The 20,461-nt window shown below is 45.1% G+C and overlaps 1 protein-coding gene across 1 annotated transcript in view; it reads right to left on the reverse strand.

Moving 5' to 3' along the window:
• The window catches only part of LOC147693602 (X-ray radiation resistance-associated protein 1-like), a 312,782-nt gene that overhangs the window by 71,554 nt on the left and 220,767 nt on the right, over window positions 1–20,461 (reverse strand). The window contains exons 12-14 of the mRNA XM_086933820.1: window positions 13,300–13,393; window positions 7,099–7,217; window positions 826–1,131 (exon numbers count right to left, since the gene is read on the reverse strand). Coding sequence (XP_086789946.1) covers window positions 826–1,131; window positions 7,099–7,217; window positions 13,300–13,393 — 519 coding nt within the window. The remainder of the gene's footprint in view (window positions 1–825; window positions 1,132–7,098; window positions 7,218–13,299; window positions 13,394–20,461) is intronic.

Genomic DNA, 20,461 nt, shown 5'->3' on the forward strand with positions numbered 1-20,461 from the left:
GGTACAATATCCATTCACGAAACTCAGAGGTTAAGCTTGCTAGTTCGTGTAATGTCATTGGACATGGGGTGGGGGTTAAATGATGTGTGGTGTAACCTTCACTATGACGATCTAATGATGAGATACAGTGGGCGCATACGGTGATGTAATGTTACTGTTTGTGTACCTCTGGCTAGGGAGCTGCAAAGGAAATATCTAGAATCCGAAGGCCTCTGTTTTGGCATGAACACATGTACAGGATTCCTTGAAGGTTACAAAGGCTTCTGAGTAATCATGACTTATCATTGTGCAGTGCTGAAGAATCTTACCTTGCTTTCCTCCAGGACACAAACCCAGGGAAGTGAATTTCAAGAAGAGATTAAAGTTGTACGCCCTACCGAAAACGTGCAGGTGTGCCTTATTTCTGTGAAACACGATTTAGGGTGGAAGAATGGTCTCTCATCGGAGGGGGAAGCTATGCCAGGTTCCAAATGTTGCCTACAATGGCCCCAGTCTGGTGAATCTAGGTGTGAGAGAGTAACTACAGAGAGAGAGGAAGTGATGTGCTGGAGGTGGGAGGCAAAGGACTGTGTCTGTTATAGAGAGACCAACTTGAATAAAGAATCAGTATTGATGCAACTAAATGAATGGGCTTTTGTGGTTCAGTACCATTGTTTAAAGTACACAATTGGATTATTCGCTTGTTTCAAGTAAGAATGGACTTTACCATTTGTGATTAACTTGAAATTACATTTAAGGCATGTGATAAAGGTATTAGTTGCATGGCCGCGTATCTGTGTTTGACCATTAATCCTGATTGGTTCCTAAATAGATGAATTTACAAACCTGGGTCATAAACACTGTGTCCACATTTTCTGGCTCTAGCTCCTGATCTGTTTCCCAGTCTTGCTGTGCACTCTCCGATGGTGCGGTGGTCTTGTGCTGCATACCCTCTTCACCTTCACTCTGTGCCACAGAAGATGCTTTGATAGGTGGAAGAGGATCAGGAGACAGTTGTGGGCTCTGTGATTGCTTTCTGGAATCACTGCGTTCAGTGCTGGAGGAGTGAAAGTCTAGACTCCAAACGTAGGCCTCGGGAGGTGCTTCCAACATCAAGGGCTGCTTGGGAATCTTTGGGATGTGGGTCTTCACCTGGAGCGGATAAATCAGAGGACTCAGACGCTGAAGCCAACAGGTTTCTAAGCAGATTTGAAAAGACATATATGGTTCTAATATTCAAAAGTCCAAGATTTCATTTCGATAACTCACCCAGTTGAGGTGGTCAAGGACACTAAAGCGAACAGCATTTTATTACAGTAAAAACCTGAATAAGTAACTCATTTGCTTCACAACACAGTCTGGTCTTCAATGAGAATTTACAAATCGTGGGGGGGAAAGGAGAGGAGCCCAACAGAAGTCATTGAGAAATCACATCAATATAAGAGTGCTGCTAAACACTCATGGTTAGGGAATGCTGCATTAATGTCTTGAACATACATTCCTCCCACACAGTTTGAGCACATGCAGGTGCACTGCATAGCAAACCAAATGGAAAAGGATGCGCTGAATGTGGCAATAAACTTATGTAACAGATTCAGTGTAGTGAATGTGTTATTTATAAAGGGAATAGATGTGATCTGGTGGCCGAGCGCCTGTGAACCCGAGTTCTAATGTTGGATTCGGCGCTTGACTGAAAATCATGTAATTCTGGCAAATCACTTAATCTCTCAGTGCCTAAACTTGTAAACCTGAGGAAAATGTAATGCAACTGTAACAGTTTAGCTGTAGCACAACTGTGAAGTTTAAATGTCGAATTCCCTACTTAATGTCTCACAACATAACCAAATAATGTAGCTAGTTTGTGCAATATAAATAGAACAGGCTGGTTTTAATTCTATCCACCCAAAACCATTCATGCCAGAGTGAATTTAGCTGTCAGTCAGAAGGACCAGGGATTTGTTTTAATGAATGTGGAATCGCAAAGAGTGGGTGGTGAGAATACAGATATTTGAGGGTTTATATAAGAATGGTTGTGAAAAGATTGCGGAGAGGGAATACATGAGATTGCGAGGATTGTTCAAAGTCTCAATGGGGATCATGATAGTAGCCCAGAACTGGCAGATTTTTCCAAGCATGTCATTGGTTTATCCTGGTGATACAATGGTAAAGAGAAATGGTGCAGGAGGAGAGAACCTGTTCTTGACCATGAAGAACAAAGGAGTTATCTAGAACAGAGTCCATGCCTAGGTTGAGAACAGAAAGAGTGTGTGAAATTACTAAGCAAACATTGTGCAGGGTGAAATTAGGAAGCCTATTAGGCGGTGCAAGACAGCAAGGAAGTGCTCTAAGAGGAGATGACACCTGGATGAGATTTTATATAATCTTTTTGCAAAGCACTACTAACCATCTTGGGGGGCCTCAGATTGCTGTGCGTAGATACATTTAGCGAGGTGAAACTATTACTGGAGGCTAGGCACTTGTCCAATAGGGAAGGACGCTGGCTGGAGGTAACCCTCTATTGAATCTGGCCTCCAGCAAGATCACAAAGCTTTGAAAGCAAGAGTTCTGAAACGGTGCCTGAAGAGGTGAAGGCATTTTCGGGATCTGACTCAGCCAGATAAAGGATCATCTAGAGAGTCAGTTATGAAAAGTTCTGAGTATTCACCTTCCAGGGTGAATACGCTAGTCTTCAAGAACTTTCTGAATTTGAGATAGTCATTTTACAATGTCACTTGAGGGGGCAGATGATTCCACAGTCCTGAATGTGGAGGCATCGACTGCCCTACTCATATATCCGAATGATTGGGTCAACAATAATCACCAGACCTAATGATTCTAGTGGGCTTGGAAAGGGGTTATCAATTTGGAAAGGTAATTTGATGGACAGTATTGAGAAGCCTTGTGTATGAGAAACTGTCAGTTAGTAGAGGGATTCAAGGGCCAGAATCATGTTGTCTTTTCAGTCTACCTAGCAGCATAGTACTGTCTAAATGTAGCGCACACTAAAGTTTTGAGACAGCAATGCAATGCAATGCAATGGGTAGAACAGTAATGTACTGCAATGATCTAGATATGTCATGACCACAGCAAAGATTACATTGATTTGCTGAGAGCAGTACAGCAGTGACAGGAGCCCTTTCAACCGGTGTAGATGGTAGAATCTGCTTTTGGAGACAGCCTTTATGCAGCAATAAATTAGAAAATAACGGATAGCTGTCAAAGGCCAAAAACAAATTGTACATTTTAGCCACTAGGATTAAGGCTTAGTCAGTAGATATAGCCAAGGTGGACAGACAGAGGATGTAGCTGAACTGACAGGGCTCAGGAGCAGGATACCAGTTTATGCCCAGTATAAGCGGAGCCAATTATTCTCCATACGTTGATGAACATGCGAACAGCAGTGAGAACTATACACCATTCGCAGAAATAAATGTGTTCTTCTATCTTGAAGGAGTTTAAGATGTCAGCCTGTACGGGCCATGTAAACGTTAAATAGCGTTGATGAGAGGGAAGAGCCCTGAGGCTATTGTGGAGTGGAATGGCCATACTTTTACCTTATGAGTACTATCCTGCGGGATTTAAATGAACAATGACAATGCAGTACCAGTGATGCCAGCCAATGTAGGCAATTTTTAATTGCCACCTGGTGTTTATTGGTTTCAAAACTGACTAATAGATCTAGTAAGATCAGTGCACACAGGTGGCCCTGTTCCAGGAATTGATATGTTCTTTCCTAATGTGTATACTAAGTGTGTGTGGTACCTTCCTGTTTTATTTTCAACCGGTGCGCTTACCATTAATTCCATGGTACACTGCATTTGTTGTCTTACTTGTGACTCTAAGATAGCTGTCGGATGGATACTCATGCCTTGCCTTTTTAAAAAGGCTCCATTCCTGTTTTATTTGTTTATTTTGGCATAAAGAGAGGAGCACATGGTTATCATAATACAAGAAAAACAATGAGCTGCATTCCAAGGAGGACTGCAGGGTGGTTTACTTAAGATGATACAAAATAATTTAACAGTGTGGTTGTGATGGGCAAACATGGTGAAGCAACGCAAGGTCTAAATTACAGCCCTAGGACATCAGAGGGTTAAAGCTTAGGAAGGAAAGACCGTAAGCTTCCAGGTAGCACACAAATGTTACCCATGTGTGTAGAGACTATAGGGCATGTTTACAAGGCGTTACTACCACCAGAACGTCACTTTTATTTAACATTCTGGTGGCGATAACCACTTCATCTTATTTACATGGTGAGGTTAAGCCACTTCACGTGGCTTACCCCCACCTTGTAAATAATGCCTCAATTCACGCAGCACTTAGAGTGAAAGGGGCGGGCAACGGGTGTTGCAGTGGGTGTTCCGCTGCAACAACCGTTGCATTTTGACACCGCCTCCTATTTACAAGGTTGGCGTCAATATGGGGCAGCACCAAAAAAAAAGACCAGGCAAAACCTGGTCTTAAACTAGCATAATGAGGAGAAATGATTAATTTCTCCTTGTTTTTCCTGTTGTTATGTGTGCTGCAATCTGTAGCACACATAGAAAGAGCACATTGTCATTCCTTTCCTGCACATAAATAATCATTACAAAAGGACAAGTTGCCACCTCTATATGTGCTGCATTCTGCAGCAGACATAGAAGTTACAAATCGCCATTAGTGATTGTTTATGTGCAGGAAGTAATACCTTCCTGCACATGAACAATGATTCTCTCTAACGCATGCACCCTTGCACTATGACGCAAGAGTTCCTGCATTGGCGCTACGCAGCTACATTTAGTACAAGGTCCAGATGCTGCACGCTTCTCCGGTGATGCGAGAAGTCTCGATTCGATGCGTCAGCTGCAGCGGCGACACCTTTGTTCAGCAATGCGACTGCAACAGCTTCGGCTGCGGAACTCTTCTCCGACATTGCGAGACGCTTCCGTACAATGTGATAACTACAGTGGCGACATCCAAGATGTGACGGCAGCAGCTCTGATGGCAGCACGCTTCTACGTGGATGCGAGGCGCTTTTCTTGTTGCGGTGCAATACGACAGCTACAGTGGCGACATCCAAGATACGACGGCAGCAGCAGCGACACGCTTCCTCTTTGTTGCGAGACGCTTTTCTCGATACGGTGCAATACAACAGCTACATCGGCAGCATCCAAGATGCGACGGCAGCAGCAGCGATGGCGACATGCTTCTTCCTCTTGAGTCGCGCTTCCAGCTGCTTGCGACACGCAGTCCCTCAGAAGGCCCAAAACAGGAGCGGGCACTTCCCAAGGAACTCTGAGAAGCTGGGGGTTGAAGTCTGTTGTCCCTGAGACTTCAGCAGGTGGCAAGCTCTGTTCCAAGCCCTTGGAGATCCTTACAAGTTGATGAAAGTACACAAAGTCTCTTTCTCCTCTCTTTGGCAGTCAGGCAACAACTGCAGGCCAGGCAACCACTGCAGGCCAATCCCCCAAGCAGCACTTCAGCTTAGGGATAGTCTTTCCTCAGTTTCTTCTGGTTCCACTCCTCAGCAAAGGTTTCTTCTTGTTTGTCCAAAAGTGATCAAATTTCTTGGGATCAGGGTCCCAATATTTATACCCCAAAATCCTTTTTCCTCTGAGGGCAGAGGGGCCTTTGCCCAGTCCAAACCAGTTCTGGAGCACTCTATTGACAAGACTCCTTCTTTCCTTTCACAGAGCAGGACAGAGACACCAGACGCCCCACATGAGGTGGAGCCATCATTGTGGATGGAAAGCACAGCCCTGGAGCACTTTGTTGGCATGATTCCTTCTCTTCTTTCACAGTGCAGGGCAGAGACATCAGCTGCACCACAGGAGGTGGAGCCAGCATTGTGGAAGGCAGGCACAGCCCTATTCAGGTCCCAGGTGCAACTCTTCCCACCCATCTAGATGCAGATCTCTCTATTCACCACTGGGCGGACTCATTCGGTCTCCTGGAATTCCCCAGCCCTGTCATTCAAACTCCGGACAAGGAATACACAACCTAGCACAGGCAGGCTTTGGATAGTTAGACAAGAAAATACCTTCTTTCTAAAAGTGGTATTTTCAAACACAGAATGTTAAAACCAACTTCACTAAAAGATGTATTTTGTCATTCTGAGTTCGGGCATGCTAAACTCGAATTTCTACCATGTTCCCTGAGTCAGTTAGGATTATAAAATGTAATAATCTAACTGCCCATTCTGGCCTATGGAGAACAGGTAGCCTTGCAATAGTGAAAAACAAGAATTGCTGTAATTCACTATTAGGACATGCCACACACATCAGGGCATGTCCTACCTTATACTTACAATGCAACCTGCCAACGGGCCTACCAAGGGTTGTCTGATATGAAGAAAAGGGAAGGTTTAGGGACTGGCAAGTGGGTGCACTTGCTCAGTCAACATGGCAGTACCAGACTGCACACAGGCTCTGCAATGTCAGGCCTTAGACACACTTTTACGGGCTGCTTCTGTGGGTGGCACAACCAGTGCTGCAACCCCACCAGAAGCATTTGGTTTACAAGCCCTGGGCACACTCAGTGCACTGTACTAGGGTCTGACAAGTAAACCAACCAGCCAGTCATGGAATCACTAATCAATAATCAATTTTCAATAGGGAGAGCATATGCACTTTAGCACTGATCAGCAGTGGTAAAGTGCCCAAAGTCATTAAACCAACAAAAACAGGTCAGAGAAAATATAGAAGGAAGGCAAAAAGTTCAGGGATGACCCTGCAAAAAGGGCCAAGTCCAACAATGAGGAACAATTCCCTTCCAACCTTCCTCTTCAAAAATGAGGTGAGTGGGTCACTTGCCCACGCTCATAAAACCACCCTTGCACTGTATGTTTAGCAGGTGGGGGAACAGGCAAGTGCGATGTTTGTAAATGCACCAAGGTACATGTTTGTAAATGCACCAAGATCCATTAAGAGAGAAACCTCCCATTACCCCTGGGTTGGAATATCCATTTTCCTGCTCCTAACTCACACTTATGAATGTGAGGAATTAGCCAATCATTGTACAGTAAACCTCAACGGAGTCTATAAAAACGCATAGTTCCTGATTGCGAGAATCACCTTTCATGCACAAAAGTGTCACTGATGTGAAAAAAAGGTTTTACGAATTGGCCCCATCAGTCCCTACCTTCCTTTTCGCTTTGAGAGGAATAAAGATGTGTGGCTTCCATTGCACCAAATTCTTTCTTCGAATCAGTTTGATCCCCAACCGGTCCTGAAGGAATTTTGTGAGCAAAGGCGGGTCACCTGCAAAAACAGATACAACTCAATCATACATTTGCAAAGCGTCTATGCTCTTGATACACAGCAGTCAACAACTTCCAGCTAAATGATGAACAAACTTCTAAGTCAAATGCATAGGATATAAGCAAAGGCTGCATCTCATATTCAGAGTTAATGAACAAGGGCCTGATTCACAAATGGCCTCCGCACTTATGACGGAGACCCTGCAGTAGTGGCGGGCGGGGCCCTCACTTGTGGCGGGACCTCCGCAATGAGAAATTGCAGTTCCGAGGTCCCGCCACGAGTGTCTGGGCCCTCTGTAAATTGGGCCCCAAGAGTTAAGAGAATGGACACTGCTCATCTAGATGTGCAAGGAGGATGCCACTTTAACAGTCATGTAATCTAGTAGCAAATACGACGGTGGATAGTGTTTTACCCAGTTGGGGTCTGGATCACCCAGACTATAGCTTTGTTTATACTGTTGCTTTGCTCAAAATCCAAATACATGTTAAATATAGAGCTGCCTTTGCAGCTTTCTACAAGAGGGCCAGTCTAAACTCCTCTGGTACACAGCACCTCGTACTAATTCACTAAGAACAAGTATTGTGCTTTGCATTGAAATTAAAATTAGGATATTTCGCTATTAGGATCCCAACATGTCTATTTCCTTCCAAGGACTGAATGAGGAAGAACTGTAGAGAAACATGCTTCATCTGAGTAAAACTCCACATTTATCTTTTCTATAACCATAAGCAGACGTCATCTATGAACCCCAGCTCTTTGAGAAAAGGAACAGGGTTTCTGATATGCAGCCGATGTACCGTGAACACTACACAGAGATGCTGCAAAAACGTGGCAAGAGCATATTTATCCTCTGAATTATCCTCCATCCTGGATGAAGCTGAAGATGAAAAAAGAGGGACAAAGGATGCCTGAAGGGTTCTAAAAGTCCCTACACCATTAACGCAGGTGATACTTTCTGAGATTCTGAGGTACAAGAGATTAGGGTTTAGTAGAGTTTTAATCCACAAATTAAATGATTCCGAGCCTCAGATCAGACATATTTGTAATGCAAAGAAGTAAAATAATGTACCATATCAATTTGCAGAGGTAATGTCTCAATTGCATCCTTACATCACCTCTCCATATTACAGACATCTCCCCACACCACAATGTTCAATATATTGAACCTCCAACCAGGGCATTGGTGGTTCTGGAAAAAACCTCGCAGGAATAGGCACTCACACAAGATGGCAGAATATATGTGAGTCACAGAATCACTTACAGGTTTCCAGAAAACTCACAAAACTCAAAGAAGAAGAACAAATACGCCAGTTGTTGTGACAAGGACACAGGAAAACCAGAGTACCCAGATAAATTATAGGAGAGACCCAGCCTCCCTAAAAGGGGAACAAAAGAATGTGAGAAATCAGGGGCATTAGGAGAGGCAGAGAGGAGCACCAACCACATTCCAAGTTCAAGTGACTTGCAATTCCTCTGGAACCAGACAGAGAAACTGCTGCCAAGAACAGGGACTAGCCACGGAGCTGTAACTTCCCAATGTATGCCAGAGCCTGCAGTATCCAGCTGTAAGAGGATACACCTCTGGAGTACTTCTTCTACTTTCTCACTCTTATTTATCATCTCCCCTAAGAGATCCTACGAAGAGAAACTCCTTCATCTTGTCCCTAAATTATATTCTGATATATGGTGCATGTGCGAAGTCTGATACAAGGAACCGTGCAGATAGGGGATCATCATTTCAATTTTCGTGTTCCATGTATAAGTCAGATTATTGAATTTTGATGCCTAGATTAAGAAAGCGAGAAGTATGAATCACTGAATTTTTTTGATGAGGTGACCCCCAAGGTAACAGGATTCTACTGTTGGGTCTCACTGGATTTGCAGTGACATATGCTACCTATAAAACACCACTCTATCATTTGGCACCAATCAACCTGAATTAGTCCTCGTCTGAAAACAGCGACCTGTGGTGGAACCTTCATAATTCCAGCTGATCCTAGAGAAACACAACCCAAAACACTCATAGTGACCAAAGGCCTCTTGTTCAGAATGTGGGCTCAAACACACCCTTAAGCGGTCGGTCCAACTTGACAACAAAACCTTCTTGAGACTACTAGACTCTTAGGTGTATAAGCTGTGGATCCTTCCCCAGCATCTACTTACAATTTCCATATGTCTAGCCTGTATGTTGAGGCAATACAACTGTTTCTTTATTTCTCCTAATACTTCTTCTTTATTCCATTATCTACAATACAAATTCAATTAAATATCTCAGGTAAAGTATAAATAAATAAAATAAAATGTAGTCTTATTTTTCCTACTTTTGCAATAATTATCCATTTCCTGATCAGGGGACCATAACTGAGTTTTAGATTAACCTGCACAGGAATGGGCTAATATATAAGGACATACAATATCATACTCATTATGTGCAAGAAACATAAAGGGTCAGGTGGCAAAGAGAAAATGCCAGCAGCTATGAGGTTAGTTCTTTCCACAACCATCCAAGGCACTGATAACCCTCAAAGGCACCAAAGGAATTAAACGCCTCTCCTTAAATTGCATTCTAGAAAGCATGAGTCTTTGTCAATGGTAGGGGACAGATACTTCTTCAGTGAAGTAGGAACCCACAAAATGTCCTAAACTGCTTGCAGTACTAGCAATGGCAACTCACAGCACCTCGCCCACCTACTACAACACTAGCAATCAGGTGTAGATTTCAGGGACCTCGTTTCCGTCCTCTGCACCTCGCACCTGTTCAACAAGGGCTCTGGCATAGCTGGCTCTGGGGACTTTTCCTGTCGGTGGTTCAGCCAGACCTAGTCAAGGGAAAAGAGGAAGCTAGAAGCCAGTGTACAATAATCAAAAAATGTCAATCTGCAAAGCCGCTCGGAGTGAATGGTTCAAAAAGCAGCACACCAGTGTCGGGCGGCTTTACAGATCGGTTACCTTGAAATACGGACAGAGACAAAGTGCGGTACAAATAACTAGGAGCCTTCTTTGAAGATTGAAAGAACCATATTATATACTATCCTTACATATGCTAAAGAGCTTTAATAAACTGAATGAATAAAGAGGTATATAATATATCAAGTACCCCGAAAGATAAACACTTTGAAGTGTATAGAGAAATACACACAAAAGACAATAAGGACCATACTTCATCCGAGATTGGGATCCTTTGTATATAGAGGCATCAATAAAAAGAAAAACAATAAAATAAGGACTTTAAACATCAAGCACTTCATAGTGCTTTTGAGAAAAGTGTATAAAAGTTTACAAATCTCCCTTTTTCTACACTAAACTTCGACTGTTTGCCTATGCCACAGGCTTAACCGAATCATATACACCAAACGAACCACAGAGAAAAGAAACTGATTGCTTATTTTTTAATAAGCTTCTTGCTGATACAAAAATAGAGAAAGTTGAGATGAAGGCACGTCGGCCGAAACGCGAGTAGCTTCCATCTACCGCCAGCCTTCCCATTGTCTATGAAATATCTGGATCTTTCTTCTGTATATAAATGTGCATTTATAAACTGTTTAATTACTTGCATAAACTAATTGCACTCTTCTCTCATGAATACATGATTATGTTGGGCCCGATTCACAGAACTAACTTAAGACAAAATCCTAAACTTACTACTTTTGGTATTCACAGAAGTTAGGATTTTGTCTTAAGTTTGTCTTAAGACAGACGTAAGACAGACTTAAGACAAAATCCTAACTTAAGTCTTCTTAAGACAAATGTAAGACAAAATCCTAACTTCTGTGAATACCAAAAGTAGTAAGTTTAGGATTTTGTCTTAAGTTAGTTCTGTGAATCGGGCTCCTAGTATTGTTCTTTATGTATCAACAATTGTAATTATTTATTATAAATTGAAAATAATGTTTTCATATACAGATATAATAAATAACATAAAAATAAAAAGTCTTTTGATAACAAATAACTAAACATAGTCATGGTCATTAACTTATAACAATGCACAATGTTTTCATGTATAATCATTGTAATGTTGTCCTGAAATTCAGAATATTTTGATTATTGTACACTTGTTTCTAGCTTCCTCTTTTCCCTTGAATTTCAATTTCCCCATGGCTAGCAAGTTCATTGTTGCATGCAGCCAGGCCTAGTGCCAGATAATCTCAACCTTCTAAATTCCAATTGACCTGGTTTCATTTTTTCTGCCCTACAAAAATGTGTATCATCACTCAATGGTAAGGCATTGCTAGAACTGGGAGAGAACAAAGTGTAATCATGCCATTTTTGCAGTCCTGTTTCCCAATGGCTGCCCTCTCAATCATACTCCTCGACCCGCAGATGGCAAATCTAGAAGTAAGAGTGGTCACTTGAGGAATGCGAACTGGAAAAAGTGAGGAACGTGTATGCATGGAAGGGCCTGAGGCATATTGATATTTGTTTAGTTCGTATACAATTTCCTAATTGAATCTTTAGGCATAAATATGGTCAGAAGTTATGGGAGGATGTATGGGCATGTAACATCCACAACAAGTTTTCACTACAGGTAAACAAGTACTTCTCTTGTATTTTTCTGTGACATTTTCCAGATTTAACATTGTATCACACTGCTAAAAATTGTTCCCTTTATCATTCATTCATTTATTTATTTATAGGTTTTATATAGTGCCTGAATCACCCCAAAGGGGTTTCTCTGCGCTGAGAACAGTATTGCGGGGAAGGCTGACAGGCAGCTTTTAGAACAGGGCGGTTATAAGAAGCTTTCTGAATTGAAGATAACCTTACACAATGATTAACAACCATGGTACATGCCAATATCACTAGGACCAACTTCAACCCTTGCATTCCTCCTATTTTCAATGACTGAGCCTTAAACAAGTCCAAAGAGCAGCCATACAATGTTAAGTATCCCACCTGCAGCATGCAGAATGCTCAGAGAGGTGTCCAAAAATTCTTCAGAATAATAGCTATGAATACACCAAATGCATCCCTCCAAAAGAGTGTAGATCTGACCCTCCAATAGAATAAAATAATGATGCCCTTTCAGGATGCTGCAAGATGTACTTACTTCTGTGTGCCGGTCATGTGTTATCGGAACATATATATAACCAGCAGGCTGTGTTGTGTCCCTTTCTGGCAGACACAAACCACTTGCACTCAAGGATGTATTTCAGAAAATAAACTATATTTGGTGACGCATTTTGTCCTCACAGACTTAGTCATGGCCCTTCTCGAATGGTCGAATGGCAGTGATGAAGTCTGTGAGGATGAAAAGAAGTAACAAGGATAGAGCAGATGCGTTAGTGGTGGAAAATACAATTAAGAAGCACTTGGAAGGATATGTGCTGTGGATATATTAACAAAACGTGTCTTAAAGCCATGAAATTGAAGGTGGAGTACATAGTAAAGAGGAAAAATCGCAAGTATGTACGTAAGATGGGTATGAAGAATGGGAAGCGGTACATGAAACAGGAGGATGATACTCAGTGGAAAGTTAACAAGTGGGTACAAGAGGTTCGAAATGTTATAGTGGAGGATTGGGGGAAGTCAAGAACGGTTCAAGAGAGAGCTAACAATGAGATGGAGGGTGAAAGTGGAAGAGTATGCAATTTAAGGAACATTCCTAAACGAGTTCAGGAAAATTAAATATGTCAAGATGGACCTTAAAAGATGATCATATATGGAACATTTATGTTAGACCCTCAGTGATGTTCCTACCAGTTGGTGGTCCCAAAAGAAGCAGGTGGAATCTGAGGCCACGGCCTTCATATGTTATCCTGTCCTTCTGTTTTTATTCCTTTGGGTCACAACCCAATTCTTGCCTCCTTCTTTCATTATACAAATTAGCCTTTTACTGAAGACCTGTAAAATTGACCCATCTCTGTATGAGCATTCACCTGCTGGGAGACCAACAGTATCCTTTCAATTAGGGAAGCATATGACACATGTATCCAATAGGAGGACACAACATCACCTCTCAGCATACTGCTTATGTATCTTCTGCAAGGGGTATCATTACACGTTTCAATAAACTACTTTTGATGTATACGCTTATGATTTCATAGTCCGATTCACAAGTTCTAAACACTTTACTATACTTTACCGCTTCTAAGAGTCGTCAGAGGGTTGTCATAAATTACCAGTTCTACCAACGAAGGAAACAGCGCCACAGCAAGCAAATTCTCTTCATTTTCGATCTACAAGAGAATAGGAGAAAGTATACAAACTACATTACAGAAGCTTGTAGGAAGAATTACTTTTTGAATCTTTTTAACTCTAAGGAAGATTGGTTCCTAACATGGTTTGAAGAATTACACCATGGAGGGAAGAAGCTGTGGAGTGCCAAAGTCTCCGAATAAGCACCATCAATGATATTGGGTATCACATGACACTTTTCACTCAGTCACATTGAAAAACACTGGTGAACTCAGCGGTTTCATAACATACCTTTGTGACAATATCAGTTACCGTGCCTAAAGAGATTATGCTACCTGCTTCTTATACAAAAGGAGGAGCTCTATGGATGTGTTATCCATGTCCACAATGTATGACTTAAAGGAAGCGTTTTTTTCATTGACAATGGCAAATTTATAAGCATGGTCATGTTTACAACAGGCCACTCGGCCATCCGGAGGCATAACTTATTCCACTGGTCCATTCATGAAGTAGAGCTTTTGAAGTGCTCTTAGTTGTAAGTGCTTCAGATGGTTAGTCTTTGCTTTTCATGTTGCAGCCACCAGCTCAAAGGCAGTGGTCAAACCATGGTATACGAATTATATGAAGAGTGTTGGGACCCAGATCTTGGAAAAGGTATGCAGGCAACTCACCACTGAAATCTCACCACCGGTGATCTCTCCAATAGCCCCACACCAGTGGACATACACTGCGACAGGTGCGGGCAAAGAAAAATGGACTATGCAGGCTGCAATGACACCTGATGCGTGCCGAATGAAGGAGCAGGAGCAGAAGAGCTCCATCCAGATTCTAAGGGAAACACGTATCCAGGTTGGGTAACACGCAGCAGAGTGATGGATAAGTGGGCCAGATAAAACAAAAAGGAAACATGTTTTAGGAGCATGTGGGGGGGGGTCCTGCTTTTTACAAGAAGCAAATCTTCAAATACCCCAAAGATCAAGGGGCTTCTGGGGCCCCCCTGAAGAGTAAATATAGGAAGGAAAATAGAAGAAGCCACAAGTGTGGTAATGCAAATAGAATGTCAGCAGTAAGGAAGAAAAACAGTTAATTTATTGCTAAGCAAACAGCAAGAATCCTTAGAAAGATTTGCTGCGAATGTGTGAAGCACAGCATCTGTCTAGATGCAACTGAACAAAAAAATAGACTTACTTAGCTAATGATATTTCTGTTACATAAATCATTCTACCCCAGATTTCTCAGCTTCTGACTACCTCTTCCAGGTTTTCCAAAGCTTTTCCCCAGCAATAACTCCCTAGCGCATCCAGGTGGGCCCATGTAGCTCCAGTCACCCTTCGCATTTGGATGTGACCTCATCGAGATATATTAGCTGCCAACTGATGCGCCGGTGCTAGTTTCTGATATCCATTTCAGGCCCTATTGAGGTGCACAAAGGGGAACCGAGAGTCACACCTGAACAAATACAGGACATAATATGTTTTCATACCATGTTATCTTATTATTATTCATGTCACCAGCTCATCTGGGAGGAGGGAGAATGGAGAAAGGTAAAGAATCTGCAGGATGTAACATTTCCTTGTGATGGATAAATCCTCATTTAGCTTCCTCACCTTAGTAATGTATTTTAAAGCAGTATCTACCATGGAGGTGAGATTGAGTAGTGCAAGGAAGTCCTGCAATGCTTCTATGACATACTAATTGTCATGGATGTATGTCATTACAACGTGGAATTAACAACCCGATACCTTTACGACGCGGTCATCACAACGCAAGTCGTTACAACGACTTGCGCTAGAGGCGCTTGATTTACGAAAAGTATAATTTACTATTCCAACTCCAGCACACGTAACAGTAGGAAAGGTGTTGGAATAGTAAATCATACTATTCCTTATTATATAGCGCCATCCAGCGCAAGTCATTGTAACGCCTTGCGTTGTGATGACCGCGCCGTAAAGGTATCGCATTGTTAATTCCGCGTTGTAATGGTTGTCTCCCAATTGTCATAAAAAATACTGCAATACACAAATATACTGCAAAAATATTGTGGTACTAAATATCGAGTTTACATATTTACAATGTAAACTACAAAAATATTGTATCCACAATATAATGGTACTAGATATAGAAATTTTAAAGATAATTATATACGTTTAACAGCATTTCATAATATAATGACATAAAAAAGAATATATATATATATATTCACTGAAAAAACCATAGGTTTCACACCAGTTATAGTTAGGAATTAGCATTTTAAAAACCTATTAAATTCACTAAAAAAAACATAGGTTTCACATCAGTTATAGTTAGCTGGAAATTTTACTGACATAAAACCATTGAAATTCAACGTTATAGTTAGTTGGACTCACTATAACTTGTGCGTGTAATGCACTGCTGATGACGTCACATATTACATCACTCATGACATGGTCAGTGACATCACTCATGACATCACTCATGACACCATCCAGTGAATGTGTGCCTTTCTGAAAAATAAATATGTTTTATATATGTATATGTAAAGGTCGATGGAAGAATAAATGTTTAAATAAGTGTCTAAATGGATGTTTTTTTTTTTTAAATGATTGGTTAACTGTCTTATTAAGTGTATCTTAGTGAATACATATATTAACGTGTAATGTTTAAATATTTAAATATATGTATCAGTGTTTCACTTTGTGTATAAATGGCTGCATGGGTTGGTGAGTAGCTACATGTGTGTGTATATGGGTTATTAGATGTTTTTTTTAGTATCAGTATGAGTGTCTGTATGGTTTGGTGGGAGTGTTACTTAGCACATAGATGCATCAATGACTGACTCACTGTTTGTGTGTGTTTTGAAGACGGCATATGTGCAGGACTGTATGGGTGGATGAGTGTGTATATGCATGTGTTAGTGAGTGAATGACTGTCTCATTAGTGTCTTTATCAGTAACTACATATGTTTTAATCTAGTATATGTGAGTATTGATGTATATGAGTGAGTATGAGTGGAGGGGCGTGGCTTGGACGCCGATGGCGATGGTCGCCTGAGAGCTCGGCTCCGGGACGGAGCCCGTGATTATCCTGCAGATCGGAGGCCGTGGGGCACCCTAGTCCCCGCGAACCGTCGATCGGACTGACTGGGACCCGCCGAGGCACCTGGGGCAACTCGAACATGAGTTGAACCGACGGAAAGTCGTGGTTTGTGATCCCGCGGAGTGCGGCCCAACATGGCGCCCGGACCTCTTTGTCCCCTTGGTCGGGACCTTTAGTCTGGAGGGGCATCGTTAGCTACAGCGCACCCTCCACCTTTTCATCTCCCTGTGATATGCTGGTCTGGATGTCGCTTTGATCGGACTTTAGACACGGTGATCGCTCCTGGATGATCGGATGCCCACACTACAATGGACCTCGACCCACGGACGCCTGGCGACCCTGGCTAAGGTGCCGACCCCCTGAGCCGTGCCTGGCTGCATCCCCCCGAGTGACTGACTTCCATGGGCAGCACGGCGCCTTGGCGCCACAAAGTCTCCGGTGGTGTTGGAGACCCTCGTTCCAGATCCTCATCGGCCAGACGGGCCTGCCCGACCTGGCGCCGATTGTCCCCGCCTCCTCCTCAGTGCCCTCCGACAACGCGGTGGTGGCGCGGTCCGAAGTTGTGGAGGTCCAGCAGGCCCTGGAGACGGAGATCGCCCGTCCCCGGCCAGACGGCCACTAGCCGAGAGAGACATTGTCGACGCCCGCGCTCGGTGGCGCCTCTGACTGGCTCTCCACCGTGTGACTCTTGCGCCATGGGGAAACCGAGGGGAGCCAAGGGGACCACCCCAGCCGCCTCAGACTCGGAGGCCCCGGACAAAGAAGAACGTGGGGACCCGGAGAGTTCTGGTGGTGCGCCATTGCAGCAACAATTTGACCGGGTCCTGGAGGCGATCGCGACCACACGCTCGGCCCTCCAACAGGACATTGCCCAGGTTGCGACGAGTCTGGGCCTCCTTAGAGCTGACCACGGCAAGCTTTCAGACAGGGTCAAGGAAGTGGAGGGCTCGATTAAAACCTTGGAGCCGGCACAGAGAACCCTGGCTGCGACGATGAAGGATGCCCTATCCCGGATTGATGCCCTGGAGCGGCGAGCGGAGGACGCGGAAGGTCGCAACAGGCGAAATAACATTCGAGTGGTGGGCCTGCCGGCGAAGATTGAGGATGGCGACATGGTGGCCTACTTGGAAGCCTGGCTACGGGACACGGTGGCCCCGGAGGGTCTATCCTCCTTCTACACCCTGGAGCGAGCACACAGAGTCCCAGCGAGGCCGCCGCAACAGGGCCGTGCCCCCCGACCGGTGGTGGCACGGTTATTGCACTTTCGGGACAGAGATCTCATCCTTAATGCCGCCAGACATAATGGCCCCTTCAAGGTGGCGAACAGCCAGGTGAATATCTTCCCGGACTACACCTATGAGACCCAGCGCAGGCGGTTCTCATTCCTGGCGGTCAAGCGAGAACTCCGGAGCGAGGGCATCCAGTATTCGCTCCTGTTTCCGGCAAGGCTCCGCATAATTGTTGATGATAAGACTCAGTTCTTTGATTCCCCGGAGGATGTCTGTAACTGGCTCGAACTCTATAGAGCCGGAAAGGATGGCTTTGGCTCCTCATCTCAATTAGCAGTGGAACCTGGACAGCGACGGCGATCCAAAAGAATTCGGAGTCGCCGTGGCCGGTCGGGCGGACCCTCGACTGCGGAGACGTCGACGGAGCGGAAGGGAGTGTTGAAGGTGTTATCTGCGCTGTCTGGCTCACGGGATGGTACCATAGAAGAGGAAGCGGACCCTGGTGACGAGGGGGTACCAACGGACTCGGAGGAATCGGTGACCGACAGTGTCCACACGCCAGTGATCACTCCGAAATCGGTTGAGGACCTTCTGGATGGACAGGGTTGACGGGGTGAGATGCATCCGTTTGGGTGGGGGCCCGCAGCGGGGGCGGCGGGAGTGGGCGATTGCTCATAATCCCTGGGGAAGTGGGGATGGGGTGCCCTGCTAGTGCCTTGAGGGTACTATCTTACTGTTCTGGGCTCACTTTAGTCTCGGTAGACCGAGCATCGAGGGCCCATTGCCAACGCCCAGCCCGTACCTGGCCCTTAAGGCCTTCCTGCGGTGGCGACTGCAGGATTAGTCGGGGACAGAGGGTTTGCTGGGGGTATGGTTTGGATGGGAACTAGATGGTACTATTTGGGTCCTGTTCTGGGGAGGGTGTGCAAGGGTTTGGGTCGAACCGGGGTTGTTGTGTTTTGGTTGGGGAAAATGGCCGCCATCAGTGCTGGGTTGATTGTTGCCCTTTTTTTTGTTGGGGCCCGGATGGAGAGACTTTGCACGAACAATATGGGACAATGGCTGATGTTGCTAATGTGAAATGCATTACTTGGAATGTACGGGGGCTTCACACTATGTCTAGACGTCACAAGGTCCACGCTTATTTAGTGCGTAGAGGGGTGCAAATGGCGCTGCTGCAGGAAACCCATCTTACCAAGACGGAAGGGGCGGCGCTACAGCGTAGGTGGAGGGGGCAGGTCTTTTGCACTGCGTACTCCGCGTATGCCAGGGGGGCGCTAATTTGGATCAGAGCTGGGGTTCCTTTTCAGGTTACGAAATCAGTGGTGGATCCGGAGGGTCGATATGTAGCCATTTCGAGCACCCTGGGGGGGAGGGGCCTAAACGTTTGCTGTGTTTATGCACCCAATGTGGACCAGCTTGCCTTCCTTTCCGGGTTTTCGGGCTCGTTGGCCCACTTCTTCTCCGGGCCCCTCTTGCTCGGCGGGGATTTCAATTCAGTAGTAGACGTGGAGAATGACCGCTCACATCCCCCCCTCCCTGACTCTCCGGTTCGCCGTGTGGCTAAAGGTAGGAGGGACTGGCAGACGCACTGGGGTCTGACGGATATCTGGAGGGCACAGCATCCCGACATTAGGGACTATTCCTACTTCTCAGGCTTGCACGAGTTACACGTCCGACTGGACGGGTTTCTGGGCTCGGCGGAATTGGTTTCAGCGGCGGTCCGGTCTGAATATTTGACCAGGACCATCTCGGATCATAACCCTCTCCTTCTGGACCTTCGTTGGTTTCCGGGGATGCCTGCTGTGCCCACCTGGAAGTTGCGTCCCGAGGTCTTGGAGGACATTGTATTCAAAGCGGACCTAGAAGACAAGATCTCGGAGTACTTCTCGTCCAACGGGGGCACTGCGGGTTCGAGGGCGATAGAATGGGATGCTTTTAAGGTGGTGGTCAGGGGCTTCTGCATTTCCAAGAAGGTGGGCATGAGGCGCATCATCCTTTGACGATTTAGCAACGGCAGACCGGAAACTCCGTGAGTTGGAACTCCGCCGCCCCGGGCGCCCGGAACTCCAGGAACGCACGGCAGCGGCGAAGGAGGCGGTAGCGGCGGAGGTCGAACGGCTACGCTGTTTCGACTATAAGGCCTACACTGTTAGGTCCCTCGCAGAGGGGGACAGATCGGGCGCATTGCTGGCGTGGCTAGCTAATCCTACGCGCCAGACCTCTTTGACAACGGCCATGCGTACGGCGGATGGGACCGAAGTGCACACTCAGCCCGAGATCCTGAGCTGCTACCTACACTACTATGAACGCTTGTACCGCAGTCGCTCTGCCAGAGACCCCGACCGGCTTGATGACTATCTGCCACCCCTGGAGCTCCCAATGGTGGAACCTGACGTAGCGAAAGCCTTGGGCTCGACATTGAACTGGGGGAGATTCGCAGCGCCATTAAAAAGATGGCGAGGAACAAGACCCCGGGTCTGGACGGCCTTCCGGTTGAATTTTATGCCGCTTATGCTGATCTCCTGGCACCGAGGTTGCTGGTCGTTTACAGGGAGGCTAAGCGGCTTGGTCGGCTCCCCGGCTCGATGTGCGAGGCCCTAGTGGTTCCCCTCCTCAAGCCGGGAAGGGACTCGTCCGATCCGGCGTCCTACCGTCCTTTATCGATGTTGACGGTCGACTATAAAATACTGAGCAGCATCTTGGCATCGAGATTGCTGGGTCACATGAGCTCTCTGGTGCATGAGGACCAGGCTGGATTCATCCCCAAGCGAAACACGACCATGAACATCCGTAGGCTGTTCC

This window comes from Lissotriton vulgaris, chromosome 8, assembly GCF_964263255.1.
Source record: "Lissotriton vulgaris chromosome 8, aLisVul1.2, whole genome shotgun sequence".
Taxonomy (NCBI): Eukaryota; Metazoa; Chordata; class Amphibia; order Caudata; family Salamandridae; genus Lissotriton; species Lissotriton vulgaris.